Raw genomic sequence first — 27,580 nt, 5'->3', positions numbered from 1 at the left:
GGGGTTCCTCAGAGGGGCATCCTGAGTGTCACATTGTTTGTTTTAAAGATTAACACCCTAGCTCAAATACTGCCACCTTCCATTGAACATTCATTGTATGTCGACGACCTACAGATATCATTTTCCTCTTCTAATCTGTCCAGCTGTGAACGCCAGCTGCAGCTTGCAAATAATAAGATCAGTAAGTGGGCCGACGAAAATGGCTTCAGGTTTCCATCCGGAAAAACGGTGTGCGGTCCATTTTCTCTTTGACGAGGGCTGTCCTTTGAGCCAGTGTTGGAATTGAACAGAGCACCTATACCAGTTAAAGCCGAGCATAAGTTTCTGGGAGTCCTATTTGATAAGAAGTTGAATTTTATCTCTCACTTAAAGGAACTGAAACAAAAGTGCCTGAAATCCCTAAACATTCTGAAATTTTTGTCACATAAATCTTGGGGCTCTGACAGACCATGCCTGCTACGCTTGTATAACGCCTTGGTACGATCCCGTCTTGATTATGGTGCCGTCGTGTACAACTCAGCGCGACCATCCTCCCTGAAGATGTTGGACCCCGAACACCACCTTGGCTTGCGCCTTGCTACGGGTGCATTTCGGACATCGCCTGTTTTAAGCTTGTACGCGGACTCTCACCAGATGCCCCTTTCCAAGCGACGGCAGTACCTGGGCTTGAGCTATACTTCTAGGATTTTGTCTGATCCTCACTATCCAACCTTTATTGCTGTCGAGCAATCTCAATTTGCTCGCCTTTTTGAAAATAAACCAAGCATTGTGCGGCCATTGATCTTTCGTGTTCACAGTGATCAGTCATCTCTCGGTCTCTACCTTCATGGCATTAACCTTCTCCAAAAGGCCGAGAGTATTCCCCTTGGAAAATGCTTCCACTATCATGCGACTGGTCATTCACACGGTATAGCAAGCATAATGTCTCCCCTCTGCTTATTCAACAAGATTTTCTTGGCTTACAGAATAAATATGACGACTATTGTCAATTTTATACAGATGGCTCCAAGACTTTTTCTGCAGTGGGATCGGTTGTTTATTCTGAGGCTTTCATGCAGGCCCAGCGGCTTAGCTGCATGGCTAGTGTTTTTACTGCGAAGCTATACGGTGTTCTCCTTGCAATCGAGTGTATCACCACCAGCAAAACAATGAAGGCAATTCTTTTTGTAGACTCCCAAAGTGTTATCGTTGCCCTCTGCTCTGTAAGAGACACAAAAAACATGCTTGCAAAGCTAATACGCAATAAAATCAATCGCTGCTTAGAACGTGGGTTCGTTATCAAATTCTGCTGGATCCGAAGCCATGTTGGGATCAAAGGCAATGAGAAAGCAGACCAGCTGGCTACCTCCGTAAGCAATCTCCTAGAAATCCGACGGGGCATACCCTTTCAAGATATCAAACCCCTCCTTAGGAAAGCTCTCCTCGATGCTTGGCAATCTGAGTGGAACCTGGAGAGTGCGAATAAGCTGCATGCTATTAAGCCAGTTTTGGGGTTGTGCGAGAATCCATCTCGTAAAAACCGTTTTCATGACGTTCTCTTGTGCCGTCTTAGAATCGGCCACACCTTCCTGACTCACGGACATCTTCTTTGTGGAGAAGACGCTCCAAGCTGCGAGCATTACGGTGACCCTTTGACAATTTTGCATATTTTGTGTGCCTGTCCAGGCTTTGAGCAGAACCGGCTTGCTTGTTTTCCAGAGCTTTTTACATATCAGATTCCTTTCCATCCAACACTTTTGTTAGGCGAGCATCCCGTCATTCCATTTAATCGGGTCCTCAACTTTTTGCAACAAAGTGGCCTTCTACATAAAATTTAAGTACTGCATTTTCTGTTCACCATAAATATATAAAACATCAACTTCATGTGTGCTCTCAATTACCATTACTGTGAGTCGCATTAGTCTTGTAGTCTGGCGCAGCATGGCCTTCGTCGCTTTTGCGCCATTAAACCGTTAATCATCATCATAAATGAGACGACGAGTGTCCCGGATGTGCCGGAATCATTGCCAGTGCAGAGTGACGTGTGACCATAGATCAGTAATTGTGACCTCCAGCCCGGGGGGGGGGGGGGGGGGGGGAGTTTTAACGTGTATCACGCAGTTGTGATCACACGAACGCACTGTTTTAGGATAGTCATCCAGTTCGAAACACCCAGGGGCGGGCAGGAGGTTGAGGCTCAGGAAAACCTTGAAGTGACCTGGCTAACTACCTCCCCACCCCTTGCACGCTGGTAGTAATCCGATCGAACGCCGCCCGAGTGACGCTGGCATATAGTAAGTTAACTTTGTAATTGCCCTGGAGGTTTATTTTCCGGGACGGAGGAATCGCCTTGAAAAAAGCACAGAAGCCAGCACAACTCGAGGTCGAGGAGCGTTCTACCATACAAGTGGCGTCGGGACTCGGAAGAGGAAAAACGGGGGGGAAGGGGGCAGGTCGGCGGGGGGCTCCAGCTTTCCTTTTCCTCTTCAAGATATTTCGGACCGTTAAAGAAAACGATTCGGGGAAAGAGGGCGTGGTTGAGCTTATTTTAGTCTGAAATTATTTATGCATATATATAGCTACTGTCACTCTTCACTGTATAAAAGATCGCGTAGATGGTCCTTGTCGGAAACTTGTTGTCAGAAGGCACTACTTGTCACATGTTTAGTGGTTCGGAAGTTCAAAGCTATGCCTTTTCGACCTGAATAACTGTGCCATTAGTAAAAAATAAATAAATAAATACATAAATGAATGAATGCGAGGACAAAATGCTCGAGAAAAGAAAAATATTAAGAATTCGCCGGAAGTGTTGTATTCTAGCATATTTAGAGGCTCAGAACTTCGAAACAAGTTTCTCCCACCAAAATGAGTATAGGCTAAAAGAAACACGTCCCAGAAACGTTAAGCAAAAAAAAAAATGTAATGACGTGTTGAACTTGAACATTATTAGAAATCTTCTCCCATGAGTTAATTTATTTCTTAACGTGAAAAAGTAATAAATACATTATTTTGTATTCTGGGGATGGCGATGATATATACTGTCTGTGGTGTTAATTGAAATGCGATACGCGAAACAAATTAGACGAAAATAAATGCCAAGTTTAGGGCATAATTGCCCGCAGATACATGTTTGGACATTTCTTCGAAATTCACCTTGAATAACAATAATCACATCTTAAGACTACACTTACCTATGATATACATAGACCATTCTTAAGACGTTTAACATCTCTACCAGAAACAGCTTCTGCTATAGCGCGCTTCAAATATGGCACAAACGACAATCGTCAAAAACCCGTCGTCCTTCCTCGCCCCTTCGGTAATTTCTTTCTTTAAAACTAAGCATGCCAGAACATTGATATAAACGGCATTGTCTTTCGTAAGGAACGCAGCACCGCAAGTAAAAATTCGAGAAAAAAATTATGAATGTACCTCACAACTCGAATTCAAATAAAACTGTGGACGGTCTTTTGAAGTTCAACGAATGTCAAACGTTTACCCGTAAAGTTAGAAGTTCGTCAAACTTTTGACTTTTTAGGAATCGAAAGTTCGAATCTTTTCGAATTATCATAATAAATAACTTCGAAAGTTTGAAAATTATTGAAATCCTTAGCGTAGGAAGTTCGAAAGTTCGAAAAGCTTTCAACTTTTCAGTGCAAGAAGTCAAAAGTTCGAAAATCATCGATTTTTTTTGGTCTATCAAGGTCGCAAGTTCGACAAGCATCGAATTTTGCAGCGTGATAAGTTTGAAGATTCGAAAAGGAGAGAATTTTTTAGCGCAATAGGTTCAACGGTTCGAAAAGCGTCGGACTTCTTAGTCAAACAAGGTCGAAGATTAGACTTCCGTCGGATTTTACGATATAGAAAGTTCGAAAATTCAAAATTTTCGAACCTTTCGAACCGCTTGATTCGATCATCGAAACTTCGGTTTGAAAACAGTTCGCGCATTCCATAATTTCAACAAATTTATTCTCAGACGAAATCCCACCAATGCTGCATTTCAGCCAACAACATTACCTGTGAAAAAAATAAAAAAATCTTATGTCAGGATCAGGACGCTCAGGTAAATGGAAAACGGAAAGGGTGGGTGTGGTTAAAGTCAGTAAAAAGCGACGCTCCGAGTATCGGCACTGTTAACACCTATTGTACAACGGCGCAACAACGGTTATCCGTTCGTTCGCGTCACGTGACGTCTGTTTGGCGCCAGATACTCAATGACACCGCTATTTAGTTCCTCAAAGCCGCACGGGAAGCCTCTTCAACAGTAATGTTTCCGAAATTTGAATGTTTGAGCAATAGATGCGGTGTTAGACGCTAATATCTGTATGTTTATTTTCTGTTGCCGATCTTTTTGTTATAAGCTGTTTTCCCTAACAGGAAGATGGAAAGCACTCGTTTCATTTACCGTAACGCGCTTTGGAAAAAGGCTGGTCACAACTGCCAACTTCACTGACTTTATGTCCTGACATTTCGGACATTTCCTGTGCAGCTTAAGTCACTTCAGTGTGATCTGACCCTTGCTATGCAAAACCCACGGTTGAAAACTGAAATTAATCTACATTCTACCTCGAAACGCCTTCCGCAAATTTCTTCCCGCGAACTATTGAACCGTATACCTTCGTAATGTGAGAACAGTTAGTTTTAGACAGGGGCCCCAAAGCTTTGGTTCACCCGAACAGCTCGGGGCATCGCAGTTGGCATGCGCAGAATTTCTGCGCATGCGCGGTGGGACGCCCCAAGCTGTTTCGGGCACCCAAGGCTGTGGGGCCCCCTATTCTAAAACTCCCTAATTATTATGTTACGTTGCTCATATCGACCGTAAATTACTCCGTCCACCCCCTATGCTGACAAGGCGATGAGAGCTACGCGCTCGCCTGACCAATAGACCCCCTCCTACATCACACGACCCCGCTTTTTGCGCATGACTATGGAAGGGAATATGATCACGTGTCAAAATACAGGAGTATGACTGGTCTACCGCGCAAGTGTCTTTCACCGCACTGTCTAATCGGGAGTGAACGGAGTACAGCGTATTCTGTCCGCCGAGAAAATGGCGCCAAGTTGTTCGCGCAGCACCAATAGTATACACGCTGCCAATTGTGTCGTCTCCATCAAAAGGTAGCTCAAATTTGTGAGTTTGCCGACGTTGAAATTTACCTTTCAGCTTATGCAATGCATGATGTGAAGTTCTAGAAAGTTTAGATTGGAAAGTTGCAACCAGCAGAGGCACGCGGACAGATGAAGACAAACAACGGCTGCTCACAAAAATGAACGCCATATTTAATTTGCTACTCTGAGATAAATCATTTCTAATATAGACTGAAGATTACACAAAGTGTAATCTTCAGTATACTTGAACGCCTATCCAGACGTTCAAGTGTAGTTTCAGCTTTCCGGCAATAGAAGTTCTGTTTGCGGGGTTATAATGACGTTCGGTTCTTTTTTTACCAATGCCCTGAAACACAATTTGTATTCAGCAGAACCCTGTAAATCATTCGTCCTTGCCAACTCTAAGTCTAAGTCTTACTTGTACGTATATCCGTACAAGTAAGACTTAGACCCTCGGGGATATACACCAGTATATCCCCGAGGGCGGCACATTTTCTATGTCGACTTCAGGTGAAGAATCGGCTATTATCAAAACGGTTAATGGTAAGGCGCTGGTGCTTAAATTAAGAAAAAAAAAAAGATGAACGAATGCGAAGAAGCGGCCTAAGCATCCCCATTTTAAGAGCGTTATTCTCAAAAAGCTCTGATCTTGAAATATTTGCCAAACTTCCAGGATCGTCGAAAGAATTGTACATTCATATTCCGCCCTACGTTAGAGACTGCGTGATTTTTGACATTTTCTAGGGCGAAGCTCTAGGAACCGCAATTAATAACATAATAGAATGCGAAGAAGCGGGCGAACCATACCAAATTTTAAACCGTTTTTCTCAAAAAGGTCTTATCTTGAAGTGCTTATCATTGTGCCAGGATGTGCTCAAGAGCCGTGCCTTTCATGTTCCGCCGTTGGTTGCAGACTAGGTTGTCCACAAAAAGTTCTTTGGTGAGCGTGAGTGCTCAATTAAAAAAAAATGTACGAATGCGTAAACACGAATGAACCATCCCCATTTGAAAAAAAGTTTTTCCTCGACCGTAACTAATGTTGTCGCAATTTCCAATGTACCATCGCATGCTTAAGAGCCCTTATTTTGTATTCCATTTTTAGTTGGGCACTGGGTTGTCCTCATAACATTTCCTGGCGCTGAGCGGGTGCCCAAAACTCAAAAGGCAAACGAATGCTTAAAAACTACCGAACCATCTCTCTTTTAACACCGTTTTTCTTGTAGATTACAGATTGTAAATTTGCCATAGGATAAGGATGAGCTTGAGAGCCTTACACATTACTGTTTGGAGGGAACAGCGCAAAAAGGACGTAGGCCGAGGTCGAAGAAACACACAGACAGGGCGCTGACTTACAACTGAAAGTTTATTGCTCTGAAGAAAGAAAAATAAACACAGAAAAGGAGGAAGGGGAGAGAACAAACAAATCAAACCAATAACATGCGGCATCACCCACGCCCACGCTCCGTCACACGAACCTGCCACACTTTCTTACAAAATCCACCTCGTCATTTGCAAGGGCAACCGAAGGAGCGCTCACACACGTGTCAGCTCCGATAGACGCGATAAAAAACGCTTCGTCTATCTCCCTCGCAGTTTTGTTTTTGTGACGAGACAAAATCTTTATGTCACGAAATGACGGCGTGCAGCCACACCTTTCACAATGAACCGCTAGGTTTCCTGAGGGCGAGGAACGCAAAGAAAGGGAATGTTCCCTTGTCCTTACGTTTATACAACGCCCGGTTTGACCAATATACACCCTGCCGCAGGACAGTGGGATCTGGTACACGACCCCGCTTACACAGGCGACGTACGGGGTGCGATGTTTGACGTCGCAATACGGGGTGCGATGTTTGACGTCGCACCCCGTATGGCGATGTCAAAGTCGTGTACCAGATCCCCCTGTCCTGCGGCAGGGTGTATATTGGTTAAATCGGGCGTTGTGTAAACGTAAGGGCAAGGGAACATTCCCTTTCTTTGCGTTCCTCGCCCTCAGGAAACCTAGCGGTTCATTGTGACAGGTGTGGCTGCACGCCGTCATTTCGTGACATAAAGATTTTGTCTCGTCACAAAAACAAAACTGCGAGGGAGATAGACGAAGCGTTTTTTATCGCGTCTATCGCAGCTGACACGTGTGTGAGCGCTCCTTCGGTTGCCCTTGCAAATGACGAGGTGGATTTTGTAAGAACGTGTGGCAGGTTCGTGTGACGGAGCGTGGGCGTGGGTGATGCCGCATGTTATTGGTTTGATTTGTTTGTTCTCTCCCCTTCCTCCTTTCTGTGCTTATTTCTCTTTCTTCAGAGCAATAAACTTTCAGTTGTAAGTCAGCGCCCTGTCTGTGTGTTTCTTCGACCTCGTCCTACGTCCTTTTTGCGCTGTTCCCTCCACACAGTATGTTCCACCAACTAGCCCAACTACATGCCTTACACATTACGTTCCCCCACTTCGTTTAAAACTGGGTTGTTCTCAAAAGGTTTCCTGACGAGGAGCGTTTGCCAACATTTCAAAAGTTCAACAAATGCATAAAGGAGTGAGGCGTTTACAAATTTTTGCAATTTAAAACTAGAGCGCAGGTCTTGACAAGGAGGAGGGGAGGATACGGAGGGGAGGGTGTGCCCTTCCTCCTCCTCTGCGCCCTCTCTTTCTCCCCTTCTTCTTCTCATTCCCCTCCGCCCCCCTCCTGCTCTTCCCCTTCTCCTCCTGCTTCCCTGCCCCTCCACCTTTCGTTGCCCTCTCTTCCTGCCGCCGACTTAGTTCTTGGCTGACGTGACGCAAAAACGTGACGGCAGTTTCTCCGCTAAATTTAGCGGGGAAACTGAATTGGTGTTGATGTCATTCGACGTCAACTTGCCCGCTCAATATAGCGAGAAAATTTCCCCGCTAGATAAAGCGCAAAAGCTTTTCCGGTATGTTAAGCGAAAAAAGCTTCCGCTAAATTTAGCGAAAAAAATTTCCCGCCACATTTGCGGTAAAATTTTCCCGCTAACTTTAGCGGGGAACGTTTCATAATAGGCAGTTTTCGTAGATCGTTTCCGCTGTCCCGCTATGCTCTCCGCAACCCGCTACGACATCCGGGTTTCTACAGCCAAGGCTATCGGCGCGCAGGCGCGGTAGCGGCTTCTTGGTTGCGGAGGGCTTAGCGGAGGGGAGAACGCGGTCTACGAAAACTCCCTAATGAAACACGCGCGCTGTTACGTCGGCGCCGACAACGACGCCGACTCTGACAAAGCTTGACCGCCCGGAAACGGACGCCTAAGGTCTGCGCTCTAAAACGGCCCTACCATCCCCTCACTGAGCGATATTTCTCGGTATGCGCCTATATTCGACGATTTGCCGTGAATAACGCGATTTAAAAAGTTATCATCCGCGTTTTGCTCCGCCAGCCTTGCGCTGTTTGCACGAATTGTAACTTTAGCGCAAACCTACACTTCACATATGCATCTCAGTTACTTCCAGAATTCACGTGTTTAGGTGCTTTCGACGACGCTCAGCGAAATTCGAAATCGAATGATATGTTGTTGTTGTTTTGTATAAATAATGAAGTAATCAGCAACTTTCTGTCTATTGTCTAACTTATTGTAAAAATTCCTCTGCACAAACCTCATTACAACTTTTAGCTATCTGAAATATAAAACTGGACATCTATCTAGATTTTATGTTTTTTTATAAATTATTCCTCGATCTGCGAACTGGATTTAAGGTTTCTAGTAGCGATTCCAGTTATATTTCCTCTTCCATAATCCAGATAGCGAAACGTTATCTTGGGTTTCGGGGAAGGGTTGGAAGCCCTTTCCCGATCTGTCCATCTGGCCGTACAACTCCCAGCATACACTGCATCATTAGTTAGTTTATTAAAATACCATTTCCCGGATTAAAAAGGAAAAATGATATTTAAAGCCTAAAATAAACACCCTGTGTATACTATACTGGTGTAACAAATTTAATATTGTCGTAATTTAGGATGCGAGGTAACTGTTCTTATAAGCGATAGTATCCAGGCAATAGAGCATCGAAGTAAAGTGGATATAAAACTACACGTAGGGATTGATGTGCTTTAAATGCATTGTCCGACAATCCATCCTTAGATTTGTAATCAAGTACCCATTACTGCACATATTTTATTCCTTAGAGAGACTCGCGAGACCCATTTATGCTTATATGTACCTATTATATACCAAGCCAACAAAAAGAGGAAATATAGAAATACATGCGCTTACTTGTTCAAAATTGTTTAGAAGTTCCAAGTAATTCCTTTGATCGCAGTATTATCCTGAGATAATAAATGAAGAATTAGGAAGGTATCACTATGTTGCAACCGAAGTCACTAGTTATATATTTTTTTATATCTGTGGTTAATATGTTTTGCTCGCGCGCACACACTGCTTTGGCGGTAATTTGCACACGGTGTAAAATATAAAGGTGAATTCGCCACGTCGGGACGAATAACTGCACTATAAGCGCCCGTCGCAATTTCTGGACGTGAAAGCCTAACGCTGGCTTTTGTTTGGAGTTTTTGTTGTACAAATCTAGGGCACAACCGATCAACTAGAAATGACGCCTAATTCTGGCATTTGATAGGGAGCTGAGGCCCACAGAATCTAAGTGACCACCGAACAAGCACACATCGTTGCCAAGCTGAGGTACTTGTTTTGGAAATTCAGGGACAAAAAAAAATCTAATGACGACTAAGCACTTTTTATGAGTTGTGAATGCGAAAGCAATAATGTCCGATTGAACGCCGCCTGAAGCGGTCGCAGCGCCGGCAGGGGGTGCGGCGGTGCGCCGCGCAGACCGATCTGGCTCGCTGGTGACTGCTGCGCGCTGGGTGAGGCAGCGGCTGGAATGCGAAGCTCGGCGCAGCGCCGAGCTCCTGCGGTGAGATCACGCACCCGCACGGCGCAGGCGCGGCACCCCGCCGCCTCCACGCCTTCCGTGACGACGCATCTGCGTTGCTGTGCGTCGCTTTGTATTTTCTTTGACCTTGAGCGCCCCGCTAGCTTCCGTAACGAATCATCTGCATTGCTACGCTTTTGGCCAATGGGACTTCGGGTGCGGTTTCGCTCAGCCAATGGAAATTTAGCTGCCGTTTTTCGCTGCTACAAACAGAATTTAGGTGTCGTTTTTCGCGGTCACAGACAAGTTCGGCGTTGCTCCATGGGACCGTTAATGCTTTCGAATTAATATCCATAAGCTGGTAAAAAATATTAGGTTGGGTTATACATCGGCTTCTCTGGAATTTCAGGTCTTTAAAGTTCTGGACAAACAACACACTTAGGCTATAAAAGTGTTCAACTTGGGTTCGAAACATACGTACACTACGCAAATTCTGGTTTGACGGCGCAGGTGTTTTCCCAAACTAATCGGTTCTGCAGCGTTCTTGCTTTATATTAAACCGGTGGAAAAACGACCTACCAACTGCATGAGTGTTAATTGCTGTTTTTGCAATATAATTTTCCGCCTACGCCAATGGCAGCATAGAACGAGGAATTCACAGGTTCGTTAATGCGGAAACAACTATGAGGCTCCTTATGGTTCTGTAAAAATAACTGATTCTTGTAAACGTTTGCAGAATAAGTTTAAAAATACAAAGTTCTTTTTTTTTATAAAACAAGAAAAAGCCATATGGTGGTTGTTTTTGTATTTACACACTTGTGAAATCCTTGTTCCCCACAGTCATCAACGTATGTAGAAGGCATTTAAGAAGTATTAATCTATCAATAACTGCATTTTAAATTAAAATCTGTGAACGCGCAGTTGACTCATTTTATTTTATATGCGGTGATTGGTTAAATTACATTTCTTAAATGCTTCCTTCCTTCCGGTGAAAATATTTACAAAGTACGAGTGGGCAAAATTTTAAATTTATTTTATACCTTGTTGTCAATGTGAATGATTAAATCATAAGGCTTTTTTTTCTGTTGTCACCTGCGGATGGTTGCTTTCTGCTTTTTATGCACCCACTATGAAGATCATTATGATTGTTTATGTTGCGTATGATTTATATAACTAAATATATTATTTGTGCTTCGATAGAATCGTTCATCAAAACGTGCTTATCTCCTCAACTCGTAAATGTGGCAGTGTAGTGCATGACAGGAGAAGGTTTGGTACACGAAGAGTTCAGTTAGTTTTACGTACCTATTTGTTTTAATTATAATAAATATAAAGTGAAATAATTTGGTAAATGTAACCAATTGATTACCTACCTTGAAACTCTTATGGCAATGACATTGAAGTGACTTTTGCTTTGTTCTTCCCAACAAGGTAAATGCGTATGTCTATCTGAGACGAAATACACTCTCAGGGTTTAAAATAAAATGGGTAACTCGTGCATATAATATGTTTGTTCTATATTATGTTTTGTCCAACATAGGATCAACACGGTGTCGAAGATGGTCCAACATTTCTTCGAGCAGCAGGACTCGTGTCACGCTTAGAAGAGCTGGGTGAGATTGAGGTGTTTATAATTGCCAATTAGGCCATACTCAATCTGCGCAACAAATACTAAACCAGAGAAATACCAATCTCAACGAGCGTTGTCTTCACCAAACGGCATGCCTTCAGAAATCGGAGAAATGCCTTCTTAGTTAATAATAAAATAGTTTCTCGGCATATCAATAGCTATTTGCAACACAAATTATAGTACAGTATTATACTAATTACCAAAATGTAGTTTGGAGCTTCGTATGAAGGAATAAATAACATTTCATTTTGTTTATAGCATAATCACTCTTTTGCCATCATTAATATTAGCGTCCAAATTGGAAACTCGATAATCTTTTTTTATTATTTATGGCGAAAAGCCTTTTCGTTTAAAAAGCAGGGTGTCAAGAGGTCAAGCAATTCTTCTCGTGCCATTTAATCCTTCAGTCTCTGAATGCCCTAACCTCTCTACTCCGTCTTCATCGTTCGTTCCCTCTTTCTACTTCTTGGTGTTCCACATGATACATGCCGTTGCTATTTTCGGGTGCTTTTTGAGCTTCCATGGTAAGTTATAAGTAGGGTTCAGAGCTTTCGTACATCCGAAAAACTCCGAAAAATATTGGTCAATTCAGATGTATTCGATAAACTCCGAATTTCGATGAGCCAATTCCCCCCCCCCCCCCTAAAAATACGGTGTTTGAAAATTAAGTTTGATCAGCTCACAAGGTTAATGATCTTCGGAAATTGCCACCAAAGTTACCCTGCAAATCGCGGACCATTATCAAAAGGTGTCTTACCGCTCATCCCGTCAAGATTGATTCAGTAAAAAGAAAAGTCAATGTACTTTCGAGTCACGACAAAAGCCACTGTGGTGGTTCATAGTTTGGGGTATACTATTTACACTTTAGAGGGAGGAGAGGTTCTGTTTTTGTAACAGTAAAAGTCATGAACCATAAAGATTGCAAAAAATGTGGAAAGAGGGGAAAGTGAAACTTCTCTATTACTTCCTTTACCATTCCACCTCGCGCTGCCGCGGAGTAGTTTGATGAAATAGAATGGGATGACTACGCGTATTTTAGCGACAACCTCCGGGAGTTTATTGATTTTAAGGTATCGACTTTCACCGGAGCAACGATTGTGTTAAACTTTTGTCATGGAACAAATTAGCATTGCCAATGTCAATAGCATCAACGCCAAATCCAGCTGAATTAAAATTGATTTATACAAGCGCGTCTTATCTTTATTTTTCCACCTTACATACTTTTCTATTCGGGTGATATTTATTCATTTATTTATTTTTCGTAGGAAACACTGCGAAATTAAACTCAGAAGTTTGGAGAATGGGTAAACAAGGAAAAATGCACTCCCATAAAGTACGAATTTTCGTAAAAAGATGAACTCCGAAAAACACCCTTCAAATTTGAACAAAAAAAAAACCCCGAAAACACGGAATCCTAGTCTTAATACATTTTAATGTAAAGGAAGACAACACCGTATATATAAAGCTCTGAAATGTTGCTTTTACCATAAAGTAGTGTTGAGTAACGCACAACCAGAAAACGTACTTAAAGTAAAGTGCAAAGTAAGTAAGAGGATATGCACTTCAAGTAAATAGTATGTACACCTGGCGCAAGGTATTTGAACTAGGTAAAGTGAATAAACACAACGTACTTTCAAATTGAAGTACAAGTACTTTTTAAGATAATCTTTCATGATTACCTTTCATGGCACTATACAGCGTTTTTTTTTTTACTTGTAGGCATTGCCCGAGGTTTAATCGGGGGTGCAGCAGTTATCTTTGAAAATGGCGCCGAATACTGGCTAAATTTAGGGGCGAGAGAGTAGTTGTTTTACTCTCACTGACGAACTCGTTAACACACTCAACAAATAAAGGCCTTATACACACACACACACACACACGTATACGTATATATATATATATATATATATATATATATATGTATAGAGAGAGAGAGAGAGAAAGGGGGGTGTTTCACGAAAAGAAGGAAAATTCAATAGTGCAAAAACTACGGCTCGCAACAACAACAAAAAAAGCCTGGTGTCGTTTTCGTCCTGGGCCAGGGGCCTATTTAGGAAATATTATTTAAGTTCAGGATAATTAATTAGTTAATTATTTTTGCGTAATTATCTTTTTAGTATTGTGTTTAGGGGCTGTTATTCTTCAACCTACTCGTGTAACACCTGTCCATGAGGCGTTACTAGACTTATTTTTGACAAACCTTTCTACGTCAGAAGTAATTGCCGGAGTAGTTGGGGAAACAATTAGTGATCACCTTGCGATATATCTGCTTTCTAATGTGAGCTATAACCTAAAAGAAACTCGTGATCCTGAAGTAAACTTCAGGAATATAAGCGCTGAAAGCCTTGAACTTTTTGAACACCTTATGAATTCTGTAAACTGGGGTGCGGCACTGTCCAGCGTGTCGGCAGATGAGGCGTTTGACTGCTTTCTTGAACAGTTTAGAATTGTGTACGACCACTGTTTTCCTTACAAATTGCAAAATGTTTCCCGAAAATCTCGTAAACCCTGGATTACGAAAGAAATATTAAGAATGATAAATAAATTAAATGCTCTTTATCACCAATTTGTGCGCACTAAAGACGCAAGTATATTGTCTAAATTCAAAAAGGAACGAAATCAACTTGCAAAGAATTTAAGGCAAGCTAAACGTGCTTATTTTAACAATTTATTTCTAGATACTAAGCGACCGGATGTTACGTGGAAAAAGTTGAATGGCATAATTAAGTAAGGATCGTGTGGGCATCAAATCACAGAAATGGAAATCGGAGGTGTTAACCTAACGGGATCTGCTTTAGCGGAAACTTTCAATGAGTATTTTGTTAACCTTGTTCAAAGTGTACACTATGCGGATGCTTCTATATTTGTGCAGAGTATTTCTCCTGGTCTCTTCTTCTTCGCAATGATCAAGATGAAGTTTACTCAGTTTTCCAAAATTTAAAGAATAGTAAAAGCACTGATATATATAACCTTCAAATTAAACCTGTAAAATATGTATTGCGGTGCATTGCTCCCTGTCTGACGTATATTTTTAATCTGGCATTAGAGATTGGAACTTTTCCGAAAAACATGCAGGTGGCAAAGGTAACGGTACTGTACGAAGGTGGGGAAAAAAACAACTTGGGAAATATTAGGCCAGTGTCCGTTCTACCAGTATTCTCTAAAGGCTTAGAAAAGATTATACATAACAGGTTGTATAGTTTTTGTAAAAAATATTCTATTCTTACCGATTCTCAATAAGGATTTAGAAAAGGTAGATCTACAGAACTCTCAGTATTAAAGCAAAAGGAGTTAGTCTTAAGCAATATAGAAAATCAGCTGTTAACACTTGGACTATTTATAGACTTTTCAAAGGATTTTGACCGCCTCAATCAAAATACTTTTCTCCTAAAGCTTTATATGTACGGTGTGCGTGGTAGATCCCTAAGTATATTTAAATGTTACCTTCAGTATCGCTACCAGTGCGTTGAAATAGATAAAAAGCGATCTCAATTGCAGCCATTAGCAGCTGGAGTGCCACAAGGTAGTATTTTGGGACCACTCCTCTTTAACTTGTATGTCAATGGCATAGTAAATATTGATGAGAATGTACGTTTTATTATTTACGCGCATGATACTAGTGTATTTTTTTCAGGTACGAATACTGAGCAGATTATAAGTACCGCAAATAAATTTCTAGATAAATTAAATACTTGGACAGTGGCTAATTCAATGCAAATTAATTGTAGTAAAACTAAAGCCGTTCTTTTTAGATCAAGAAATAAAAATTGCTTTCATACCTCTGCTCTCTGCCTTGGTAACGATAAAATAGATATAGTCGAAAGTGTTAGAGTATTCGTAGGTGTTATGTACAAACATCGTCATATACTCCCAATGTCAGCAATGCTTCTAATATATCATTCTTTATTTTATGTGCATTATAACTACTGCTTCTTGGTTAGGGGGAATACAACGTCCGCAAATCTTAAACAGATACAAATTCTGCAAAAAAAAGTTGTCCGTATTAAATGCCATGCTGCATACGATGCCCATACAATACCATTGTTTAAAAAACTTAATATTGTACAGATTCCAAATTTCTATAATTATAAACTTTGTATTACCTATAAAAAGTCTTTTCATAACAAAGAAAACGTATTTCTGTCTATTTCACAGATTACAATTAGAGACACGATTTATGCTACACGCAGCGCCGATAAGTGGCTATTGCCGCATTCCAGAACAAATTATGGAATTCAGATGTTGCGAAATACTCTTCCTCGTCTTTTAAATCGTTTGGCGGAATTACACATAGAACTTTTGACTTTGGTAAACAAATATTTGCTTTCATTTTTTGTTGAGCTTTCAGTGTTAGTGTGTGGCGATTTTTCATTTTCATTTTTTTTTGCTTTTGTTTTATATCAAACGAGTAATTACATAAAACATCTTTTTGAGCTAACTGTTTTGTGTGCTGTCTCCGCTGCTGCTGAGGGGAGATGGAGACCTTACAAGCAACTGTTATGTTGCTTTTTTCTCTGTCTTCCCTCTCCAAATGGAGAAAAATAAAGCATTTTGATTTGATTTGATTTGATTTCGCTTGGTTTCAATTAGAAAGTTGCTGAGCATCATCGGAAGACACTAAATCAATAAATTTCAGAACGATTTAAGGCACGCGCGGAATTTTACGGCTTTTTGAAAAACCGCACAACTTCGACGGGTTTTTAATCTGTTTGCATTCGGAGCGCTTCTCGGCCCCGGCGGCACCGCGCACCGTGGAGAAATAGTGCAACCAGCATTTACTGCGTTGCGCCAGGACAGCGCAGCAGAGTTCGGTTGCACTGTTTCTCCACACGTCGCGGTGCCGTCAGGGACGAGAAGCGCTCCGATTGCAAACCGAAATTTAAAAACCCGTCCAAGTTGTGCGGTTTTTCATTCGAAAGTAGTAAAATGCTGCACGTGCCTTCTATCGTTCTGCAACTTATTGATTTAGGGTTTTTAGATAATGCTCAGCAATATTCTGATTGAAACTATGCCCTAAAAAACAACATTAAAAAAGTTCATTAAGCAAAAATAATTAACAACTTCATTATCCCAAACTTCAATAATTTTCTGAATGGCCCACAACCAAAACGAAAAAGCCTTTTTTGTTACAACGCGTAGTTTTTGTGTAGTCGAAGTTACAAATTCGAAGTTACGACGTTTCGAGCGGGAACCGCTCTACATCAGGTAGCGAGTGTACAGCACGCGAATGTTTATATACCACTAAAAAGAAATTAGAGGGAGTAAAGTGCAGTAGGAAATGGAAACAGCGTTGACAAAAGAGATACTTCACACAGAAAGGAAAAGGCAAAAAAAATAAAAATAAAAGTCATTTTAAATCGTGCAGGCAAAAAGGGTCAAATTGTTAATTTCGCTGAAAAATATATATGTTATGGTGTCGTCTCTAAAAACTTAGCCGCCACAAACCGCAAGTTCGTCGGATTTTTGTTCTCGACTTACGAATTCTAAAAGAGGCCCAGGCGGAAAGCAGTGTTTTCCATATACGTCGTGGGTCGGATGTTTCGCTCGATCTTCCGCCGTGGATTTTCAGTCCACATTATATTAACTTTTTTCAAGCACTCTGTGAGCACAGGCAAAAGGCTCTAATACCATGAAATAACTTTAGGCGTTTTGCTTTTTTTTCTGTAAAAATGACGAAAACGCCCCCTCGGTTAATTGTTGACAAAATTTGACGATTAAATACTGGCGATCTAATTGGGTTACATCAATATTTTTTTATCTCTATGGAGAGCCCAATACACGCTCTTTATACATATTATAAAATGACTCAGCAGTATAAAATATCGTTTGCGGTACGTTTGCGTTAATATTATGCTAAAACCAAAAAGTACCAATTTTGAAATAGATTTTATAAAAAAAAAACATTTTTTTTTATTTTTTTATTTTTTCTAAAATGTAGATATGGTAGTTGTCTACTCGAAAAGCAAGTCTAGAATGTGTGTATTTTGTTTGTATGTTCAATATTTAAGCGTCAATATCGGAAAAAAGACGTCTTCGTTTTGCAAGACCAAAGTCAGACATAGCGACCCGTGCGTTTCTAAGAATTGTGAAAACGTGTTCTTGAATTTTTATCTGCGTTTTGTAATGAATTATAAATGGAATTCATGGTATTGAATAGTTATTTATGTTTTGATAAGAGCGGTAGACCACGAGCAACATGTCTAATCAAATCAGCAGCCCTAGTAGAACTGCAATATCGAAGAGGCACAGACGTTGTATCGTTTCGATTTATAAAACTTTCACTGTAAACTAGCATGACTAGCTATTATCTGTGATATTACTAAGACATATAAAGTCACCACATCCATTGATATATTATACTCAATTCTTTCCGAAACCAAACGCAAGTGTATATGTGTTCACCACACATCGCACAGATCACCAGGGAATGGCCTTTCACTTCCGTAATACCCAAAAATGAAGACACAGAAACGATCCGAAACACACGGAGAGATTGTCACGGAGAGGGGCAGAGAATAGAAATAAATAAATAAGAATAAAATTACCCAACTCCCATCTTAACGAAAATTGCGTTAAAAAAATTAAAACAATTTAGTTCGAGCGGTGGCAAGGCGATAGGTCCACGTCTGGTGGAGAGTCAGACAAAGAATTCGACGACACGTAAAGGTAAAAAAAAATAATCAAGACGGAAAAGCTCAGTCGCACACGGCAAGAGGAAAAAGCAGCTCCTGCGGGCATTCCCTAAACGGGACACAACCAAATGCGTGCGAACACGCTCTCTACAGCACCGTCAGGCCGCTTCGTCATGATGAAATGAACCCAACAAGTAAACAAGGCTAAAAAAAAGAAAACATTCCAAAAAACGTTCAGCAGAACCGCACCGAAGAAACAGAGTTCAGCGGGGTGAAGGAACATACATGAAATTAAAAAAAAAGAGGTCTTAACTGACCCACGCCGAGTCCACTCCCACGACACTGTAGCCTGGCAGGATGACGGCGTCCAGGTGATGCTCGAATCTATTCTTCACTCTGTTCCGCACAGCCACGATGGCTGTGCGGAACAGTGGCTGTGCGGAACAGAGTGAAGAATATATTCGAGCGGCGATGCGCGAGAAGGTAACCGAGACGTAACATGCCTCGGGCTTCATATCGGGAGAGGAGCTTTCGAGGTAGTTACTGTTGTTACTCAAACTTTCTCTTTCCCCTTCCCATTTTCCAAAGAACACCTCAGCCGGCGCTAACTTTTCATATCGGGAGAAGACGACTCTCCATAAACGGTTATAGTTGGCAAGGAGGCTAACTTCGACCCAACTAGTTTCCGGGCTTTGCTGTTTCCACAAGAGAAAGCCCTTCGGTACTATCCGAACCCCGCGGAGGGTGATAGAGAAAGGCCGTTCCAAAGATAGGGCGCTCAAAGCTTGGGCAAAATCGCGGTATCGTTTTACGCGTGTACGGATGGCTGGTTTCAAAAATTCCTCAAATCCCTAACGGAAACGGCCCATCTTCGCGTGTGCGTGTGCGGGATTGTTGTCCCGCGCCGCCGGTTTTAGCGCGCACGCGGCGTCGTTTTGGTCGGCAGAACTGTTGTTGACGTCGATATTGTAAGGCCGTGGTGTCCTCATCCTCGCAGGCAACAGTTCCTTTGCTTTTGTTTCTGCAATACTCTGACTGAGTGGCTCCTCCTGCGTGGCCGTCACTGTTCGCCGCGTCAACGACAGATTCGTACCATTTCACTCCTTGTGACACAGGGTGCGCTGCTCGATTTACTGTCACGGGCCGTCCTATCTAACACAACGAGCGCGAGAGGTCGTGGTCGTCTGCTGGTTCTGAAAGGGCGGGACGTTCATATAGGCCAATGAGGACCCCGAATCAATACGACGTCTGCCGATTTCTGCGCTTTAAAAATTTACAACGCCTGCTGGTCTGTTAAGAAGTGTTGCTTTCTCTTTTGAACTCCTCCAATGTAGCTTCCGCCTAGAATAAAATTTAAATGATCAATAGATATAACAGGGATGAAATACTGTATTTCATTTTTATGTGAGAACGTTGAAAAAAGGCAAAAATATTTGCATGTCTGTGCAGACGCGCAATTCGCTAGTCCGTTTAAAACCGTAAAATCACGTTTTTCTACGATATTGATGCTTAAATATTGAACAAACAAACAAAATAACACTTTCTCAACTTACCTTTCGAGTAGACAGCTATTATATCTACAATTTAGCAAAACATGAAAAAAAAAAATAAGACATGGGTTTTTCGAGAAAATCGATTTCAAAATTGTTACTTTTTGGTTTTAGCATAATATCAACGTAAACGTACCGCAAAGGATATTTAATACAGCTGAGTCATTTTATAATATATATAAAGAGCGTGTTTTGGGCTCTCCATAGACATAAAAACTATTGATGTAAGCCAAATAGATCGCCCGTATTTAATTGTCAAAGTTCGTCAACAATCAACCGAGGGGGCGTTTTTGACATTTTTACAGAGAAAAAGCAAAACGCCCAAAAATTATTTCATGGTATTAGAGCCTTTTACCTGTGCTCACAGAGTGCTTGAAAAAGGTGAATATAATGTGGACTGAAAATCCACGCCGGGTGATCGAGCGAAACATCCGACCCAGGACGGATGTGAAAAACACTGCTTTCCGCCGCGGCCTCTTTTAAAATTCGTAAGTCGAGAACCAAACATTCGACGAACTTGCGGTTTGTGGCGACTACGTTTTAGAGACGACGCCATAACATATATTTTTTCAGTGAAATTAAAAATTTGACCCTTTTGGCCTGCACGATTTGAGAGATATATATACAGTGGTGAACAAAAAGATATGATATTTCAGTTTTACGTGGGTAACTTTTCTTTGAACTGTGATACAGAAACAGAAATTGTAATGGAACACTGCCTTAACGTATTTGTAGAGTAGAAGCTGATGCTTAAAGAACACTGCATTAACGTATTTATAGAGTAGAAACGGATATAAATTAATCAGCTAGACGTCGAGCAAAACTTCTGTAAAAGAAACAAAATATATATTTTTGTTCACTACTGTATATATATCAGTCTTACAGCCGCAATAACATCACACAGAGAAATTAACAGACGGGATCGCTTTTCTCGTGGGAATGGAATATTCCTTGCAGTTTTTGACCAGGCTTGACAAAGCATCATTTCGTGACGCAAATTTTACAGTATAAGTGTTGTGGAATGTACTCTGAAGTAGGGAGTTCTACCTTCCCCGGAAAGTACCAGAAAAACTATGTATGGTACATCTACAGTCATGCTTAAAAGAAATACAAGCAACGGAGCTGCCACCGAATGATGATGATGATTGGGGTTTAATGGCGCAAGAGCGACTTTGGCTATATTGCGCCAGACAAGATTACTTAAGACGGCTATACTAGGAAAGAGATATTTCATGGTAAAAGTTACAGCTGATGTATATATCCGGTCTTTTTAAGAAAGTCAAAAACACGGTTATGTGGCACTAATGGATGATCACCAAGCAAGAACATAGGATGAAATGGAAGGTGACCTCTAAAAAGTTCAGGAAACCTTTGTCGGCGATGTTGGTGATGAAATCTACAATGCCATAAAATGTGCAAAACTGTCAGTACTTCTCCACAATGAGTACAGAGCTTTTCGTCTTCGCCACAAAGAAGATGTAGATGAGTCAGACGTGAATGGCCAATCCTCATGCGGCATAATAGAACCTCCAGTCGACGTTCCTTAAGGAATGAGCTCTCCCACAGAGCCAAGATGGGCTTAATGACATGAAGTTTATTGTTACTCTCCGCGTCCCACTCCGACTGCCATGCCTTCAAAAGAGATTTCTTCCAAAGGGGCCTAAGGTCCTGATAGGGTAACCCAAGAGATATTGCCGAGTCCTTTGCACCTGCAGCCAGTTTATCTGCTTGCTCATTCCTTGGAATTCCAACATGACTGGGCACCCAGCAGAATATTATGGTGTGTCCGAGTTTGAGAGCCCGGTTTATTTTGGACCGTATATGTAGTACAAGAAGATTCTTTGTGGGAAGTCTAGAAGAGACAGCCTGTATCACGCTTTGTGAATCGACAAAAAGGATAGCCTTTAATATTTTGTTACTTATGATATGTTCAATGGCTAGAGAGACACCATAAAGCTCTGCAGAGAAAATGCTTGCCATACCATTCATACGTAAAGCTTTCTCAAAGGAGCCAGAATATACGGCACAACCAACAAAAGAGAAGATTTCGACCCATCAGTATAGAATTCAGTATAATCTCTATATGTCTCCTGCAACGACTGAAACTCCTGCTGCAGGGCTTGGGGGGAAATAGCCCGTTTATCAAACTTTGTGAGCGACCAGTCGCAGAAAATCGGCAATTCGTCCCACGGAGAAACTTTTTCTTTGTGCTTTAGTATGACAGCATCATTCAGTGGAAACTGGAGGGAGGCTCAAAGGCTTTGAATGCGGAAGTTAAAAGGACGCACGATACGTGGCTTGTTTTCAAAAAATTGAGAGAATCGACAGGTACGGATGCTAGTGTAGGATGGATGTTGCGGGTCAGAATAGACCCTGCAAGCATAAGAAAGGCTAAGGTACTGTCTACGCTTCTCGAGAGACATCTGAAAGGTTTCTGCATATAAACTCAACACAGGTGATGTGCGAAAAGCACCTGTAGCCAGTCGGAGCCCCAGGTGATGAACCGGATCCAGCATCTTTAGTGTAGATGGACGTGCAGATCTATACACAATTACACCATAGTCGAGGCGAGACCGAACTAAGGAATTGTAGAGTCGCAGGAGGCAGCGCCTGTCGGACCCCCACGAGTTGTGGGACAACACCTTGGGAATGTTTGATGATTTTAAGCATTTGCGCTTCAATTCCTTCAAATGAGGTACAAAAGTGAGCTTCTTGTCAAGGATTATGCCCAGAAATTTGTGTTCCTGGCGAACAGGTATGTCAATGTGGTTTAAATGCAAAGAAGGATCAAGGGACAATCCCCGGCGGAGCGAAAAGGGAACGCAGACAGTTTTTTCGGGAGAAAAAGTGAAACCGTTTTATCTGCCCATTTGCTCATCCTATTGACTGTAAGTTGTAGTTGTCGTTCACAGCTGGAGAGGTTGCAAGAAGAAACGGAGATCTGCACATCATCCACATACAATGAGTAAAACATAGACGGTGGAATCACACTTGCAAGACTGTTAATTTTTACAGCAAACAGAGTAACACTTAAAACTCCTCCCTGAGGGACTCCATTTTCCTGGGGGAACACATCGGACAGTGTAGAACCCAAGCGGACCTGAAAAGTCCGGTCGCTTAAAAAATTCTGTATACACTGGAGCATGCGGCCTCGTACCCCATAGTTGTGCAGATCCCGAAGAATTCCATACCTCCATGTGGTATCATAGGCCTTTTGCAGGTCGAAGAATACCGAGACACAATGCTGCCGATGTACAAATGCCTCACGGATAAAAGTCTCCAAACGAACCAAATGGTCTGTGGCTGATCGTCTTTCCCGAAATCCACACTGATTAATGTCCAAAATATTTTCTTCCTCCAGAAAATACACCAGACGGCGGTTGATGAGCCTTTCATAAGTCTTCCCAAGACAACTAGTGAGCGCAATGGGACGGTAACTCGCTGGAAGAGAGGGGTCTTTACCAGGCTTCAGAAGAGGAATGATGTGGGCGTTTTTCCAGCATCGAGAGAAAGCAGCTACTTTCCATAGATGATTAAAAAACATAAGCAAATGACTTAATTATGTTGGGGACAAATGCCTCAGCATTTCGTAATGAATCCTGTCTGGGCCTGGTGCAGACTGCTTTTTTACACCCAGCGCCACTTCCAGTTCGCACATACTGAACGGTCTATTGTAAGCTGCCTGGTCATATCCTGCAATCGAGATTGATTGCTTTTCAGCAGTAGACTGAAATTTCTGAAACTTTACACTAAAGTGGGAAGAACTAGATATATGTTGGAAGTGCATACCAAGAACATTTGCCTGATCTTTGAGAGATACGGCAGGCAAGGGAAAAAGAGGGATTCGGAAAGGTTGATAGTCGCCTCGGACTTTTCGCAGGCGGTCCCACACTTCCTTCGCTGGAACAAGGCTATTTATAGAAGAGGCATATTTGGTCCATGAAACCCTCTTAGCCTGTTTTCGTGTCCTATTCGCCTTAGCCCTACTTTTCTTGAATGCAATTAGGTTTTGATTGGTAGGGTACCGACGAAAAACTCCCCAGGCTTTATTCTGGTCCTTGCGAGTGGTTGTGCACTCCTCAGTCCACCACGGTTTGCATCTCTTAGGAAGATGTCCAGATGTTTGAGGAATAGAATTCGAAGCTGCACTAATTATACATTCACTGACATAAACTGTCGCATTGTCGGGGCTCATAGTACGAAGCAAAGATGGATCAATCACAGCCTCTAATTCAAAAATAGACCAATCGGCATTCTCTAACTTCCACCTGGGAAGGCGAGTAGGAATCAATGGAATCGGTTTAACGCTTTCTAAAATAATGGGAAAATGATCGCTGCCAAAAGGGTTGTTTAAAACCTTCCATGAAAAACATGGGAGTAACGATGGTGATGACAGGGACAAATCAATAGCTGTAAAAGTGTTATGGGCGGCACTAAAAAACGTTGCTTCTTTTTGGTTTAAAAGACATAACCCGGATGATAATAAAAGTCGCTCAATGACTCCACCACGAGAGTCCTGTCGAGGACTACCCCACAAGAGGTGGTGGGAATTAAAATCGCCAAGAATTAAAAAGGGCTCGGGTAGCTGGCCGACGAGTCCCTGAAGTTCTTGCAAATGCAGCGGAGTGTTGGGAGGCAAGTAGAGTGATACAAGGGTAAGGAGGCGGTCCAGAAGAATTCGAACTGCAACTGCCTCAAGGGGAGTCTGTAGAGGGACTGGAGCACAGGCAACTCCACTCTGTACTACCACTGCTACACCACCCGAAGGGTCTGATGAAATGCGGTCCTTTCGAAAAACCTGATGACGATGCCGCACTTTTGTGTGGGTGTCACTCAGATAAGTCTCATGTAGGCACAAGGCCAAAGGACGGAGCTCATCAAGAAAAAAATGTATGTCATCGATGTTATGAAAAAGGCCGCGACAATTCCACTGCATAATGCTAAAATTGTGGATCATTGTGAAGTTTATAATAAAAAATAAAATTAACAATAACCGTTAAGAGTAAGCAGATTTTCTACGACTTAAAATCTATCTTTACACCCGGAGCATTTTTCTTTTTGGAGGTGTTATTCGGCCTACCCGTGGCGCCACCGGAGGCCGGAAGTAGAGATTCAGAACTCGAGTGGAGTCTGTCCTCATCGGACCTTGACCCACTCTCGTCCATTGGCTCAGCTAGAGCCAGAAGGGGCTCCTCCTTGGAGGCCTGTAACCTCGACAGCTCCCCCGGTTTCCGAGATCCACCAGGGGCAGAGGGACCAAGTCCCCGACTTCGTGATGACTGAAACGGAGAAGCAGGGGGTGCAGAACCCTGTGCAGGGAACGCAGAGCCCTGTGCTCGGGTGGATCCCGACTGACCAGCATCCACCCTGTCATCTCGGGGTGGAGCAGTGTGCACTGCTCCAGAGGTACCTTTCTTCTGCGACGGGGTGGCCTCCGTCTGCTCGGTTGATGCATCCGAGCCTTTCGCACGGTTAGGGAGGGCACCTGCCTGGGCAGCTGATATAGCACGCCCTGGAAGTTGCACCTTCAGTTTGGGACCAAAGGACTTTAGTGGTTGTGCAAGGTCCCCATAAGACACTTGCGTTCCCACAGACGCCATAGGCGGTTCAGGTCCCCGGCGCACCACCTCGGCAAAAGAGCCTCTCTGAAAACCTAAGAGGCGACGTTTTGCTTCGAGATAGGAAATGTTTTCCTTCACCTTCAGGGTCAGGATTTCCTTTTCTCTTTTAAAGTGTTCACATGACCTAGAATATGCAGGGTGCTTGCCTTTGCAATTTGCACATTTCACGTCTTCATGACAGTCGTCGGCGTTGTGCTCAGAGCTACCGCACCTGGCACATGTCTCACGGTGACGGCAGGACCACTAGCCGTGCCCAAAGCGCTGAAAACGGAAACAACGGACAGGGTTAGGTATATAAGGGCGGACTCTACAATTCAAGTACCCCGCTTTCACGGAAGAAGGCAGGCTGTTTAGCTCAAAGGTAAGAACCAGGTGTCGCGTAGGAAGTTCTTTGTCATCTCTACGGATGGTGATGCGCTTCACAGCAACAACACCCTGGCTGCGCATGCCTTCAAGAATCTCTTCCTCCTGACTCTCCATCAGGTCGTCCTCAGATATAACACCACGAATGGTGTTTAGGGCACGGTGTGCAGAGACGCTCACTTTTGTGTCAAGGATATGGTTGAGGCAGAGCAATGCGGCTGCCTGATTTTTCTCAAATACTTCTACCAAAAGGTCTCCAGAAAAAGTCTTTTTTCCATTAAACTTTTCCCCTACCAAGTCTTTTAAGACCTTAGCCACAAGAAAAGGGGAGAGTTTCGACATCGGTTTCGTCTCATCTTCAGAATGTATAATGAAAAACTTTGTAACGTAGTCAGTGTTACTCTTGTTCAAAGGTGGTAGATATGCATCGGTGCGGACCCTTTTGGGGGCCGGATCAGAAGGTTTAAGCTTGGAACCCATAAGAGGGGAATGGTGTTCGGAAACTGTGGTGCACCGCCCACCACCGAGCCCAACAAGGGAATAGGTAGCGCTTCATAACAAGAATGGCTTGGCTGAAGACGTTACTCTATTAGTGCTGCCCAGTCTCTATAACCGAGTGTGGTTCTGGACAAGGGGTCTGTCGCCACCCAAGGTTAGCCCTTGCCGCCAAAGGAGTTGAAGAAGGAAAGAAGAGAAATGAGAAGAGTGAAAAGAAGGAGAAGACGAGGATGAAAGAAAGGAGGGGATAGTAGAAGTGGCGACTAGGCTGAATCATCCTGGTCGGGCCAAGCCAGGACACCCGTCTACGGGAAGCGGGGGCCGAAGTGGTGTATTGCCTCACCCGGGGGGCCCCGAAGGGTCCAAACCTACCCCGGGCTCGACTCAACCAGCAGGATGCCCTTTTCCCCGGACACGGGAAAGCCACGCACAGCCAGACGTGGGCGGGCGAACCCGCATGGCTCGGAGTCCGTGGAGACGCCACTCTCCAAACACCTGCTTTCACAGGTGCCCCCTGCGGGGACCGAATGATACCTACGGCGCTCCATAAAAGCGGATGTGGGCAGTGCATAAAAAAGGGGACCGGTTGCGACACTCTACTTCGCAAGCGGAGCATATACTGTGGCATATACTTCGCAAGCGTCGCCGCAGCAGAGCATATACTACTCTACTGCGGCAACACTGCTGATATGTATGTTTTCACCAGAAGAAAAAAAAAAAGACCTCCAAAGGCACACTAATAAAATTCAATAGGTTAGTAATCGCAAAAAAAAACACTCTGCATATATATATATATATACATATACATTGTTACGGTTTGAACTTACAAGGGGTCGTCCACAGCGAAATCAGAGCAAATTCTAAGTGTGTCACGCGCCGTCTGCACGCGTTTCGTCTTTGTCCTCGGTGGGTTCTAGCACGCGCCTCAGCAGCACCGATACACTATTTCCCCTCCGAGTTTTTTAGTAATGTTTCTTCCGAGGTTGGTTCGTTCTGCTAAACAACCTCGCCACGTTCCATTAAAGACAGACAGCTCTTTTTGCAGGTGTCGTTGCCGATGCTCTTCTGCGACAGTTCCTCCGCCACACCAAAATCCAGCACATCGGCGCTTTTTGAAGTTGATGCCGGGAAACTTGTCAGTCGGCTGCCGCTAGCTCCTGTTTTCGTCACCCCTGGTGACATGTCTGATCAGAACTCTGATGCCGGCAAATATGATATCGGTGCAAAGTATCACTGCACATTTGCGCATTTTGAAAACCAACACCGAAAATGAAATCTGCCGGTAAGGCCAAAGTCCAGGAGAAGATGGAACGTTAGGTTAACGTTGCTGCTCATGACCTCATCCGCCGAATGTCCGGAACGACAGTC

General features: G+C 42.9%; 1 protein-coding gene across 1 annotated transcript in view; it reads left to right on the top strand.

Moving 5' to 3' along the window:
- LOC120848335 (arginase-1-like) overlaps positions 1-27,580 on the top strand; it is a 130,198-nt gene that overhangs the window by 7,268 nt on the left and 95,350 nt on the right. Inside the window, exon 2 of the mRNA XM_040504512.1 lies at positions 11,459-11,531. Within this exon, the coding sequence (XP_040360446.1) occupies positions 11,459-11,531 (73 nt within the window). The remainder of the gene's footprint in view (positions 1-11,458; positions 11,532-27,580) is intronic.

The sequence above is a fragment of the Ixodes scapularis genome, unplaced genomic scaffold, assembly GCF_016920785.2.
Source record: "Ixodes scapularis isolate PalLabHiFi unplaced genomic scaffold, ASM1692078v2 PGA_scaffold7__128_contigs__length_106722199, whole genome shotgun sequence".
NCBI classification, from domain to species: domain Eukaryota; kingdom Metazoa; phylum Arthropoda; class Arachnida; order Ixodida; family Ixodidae; genus Ixodes; species Ixodes scapularis.
Note: the sequence above shows the minus strand (reverse complement) of the source record. Positions and strands in the feature narration are given on the sequence as shown.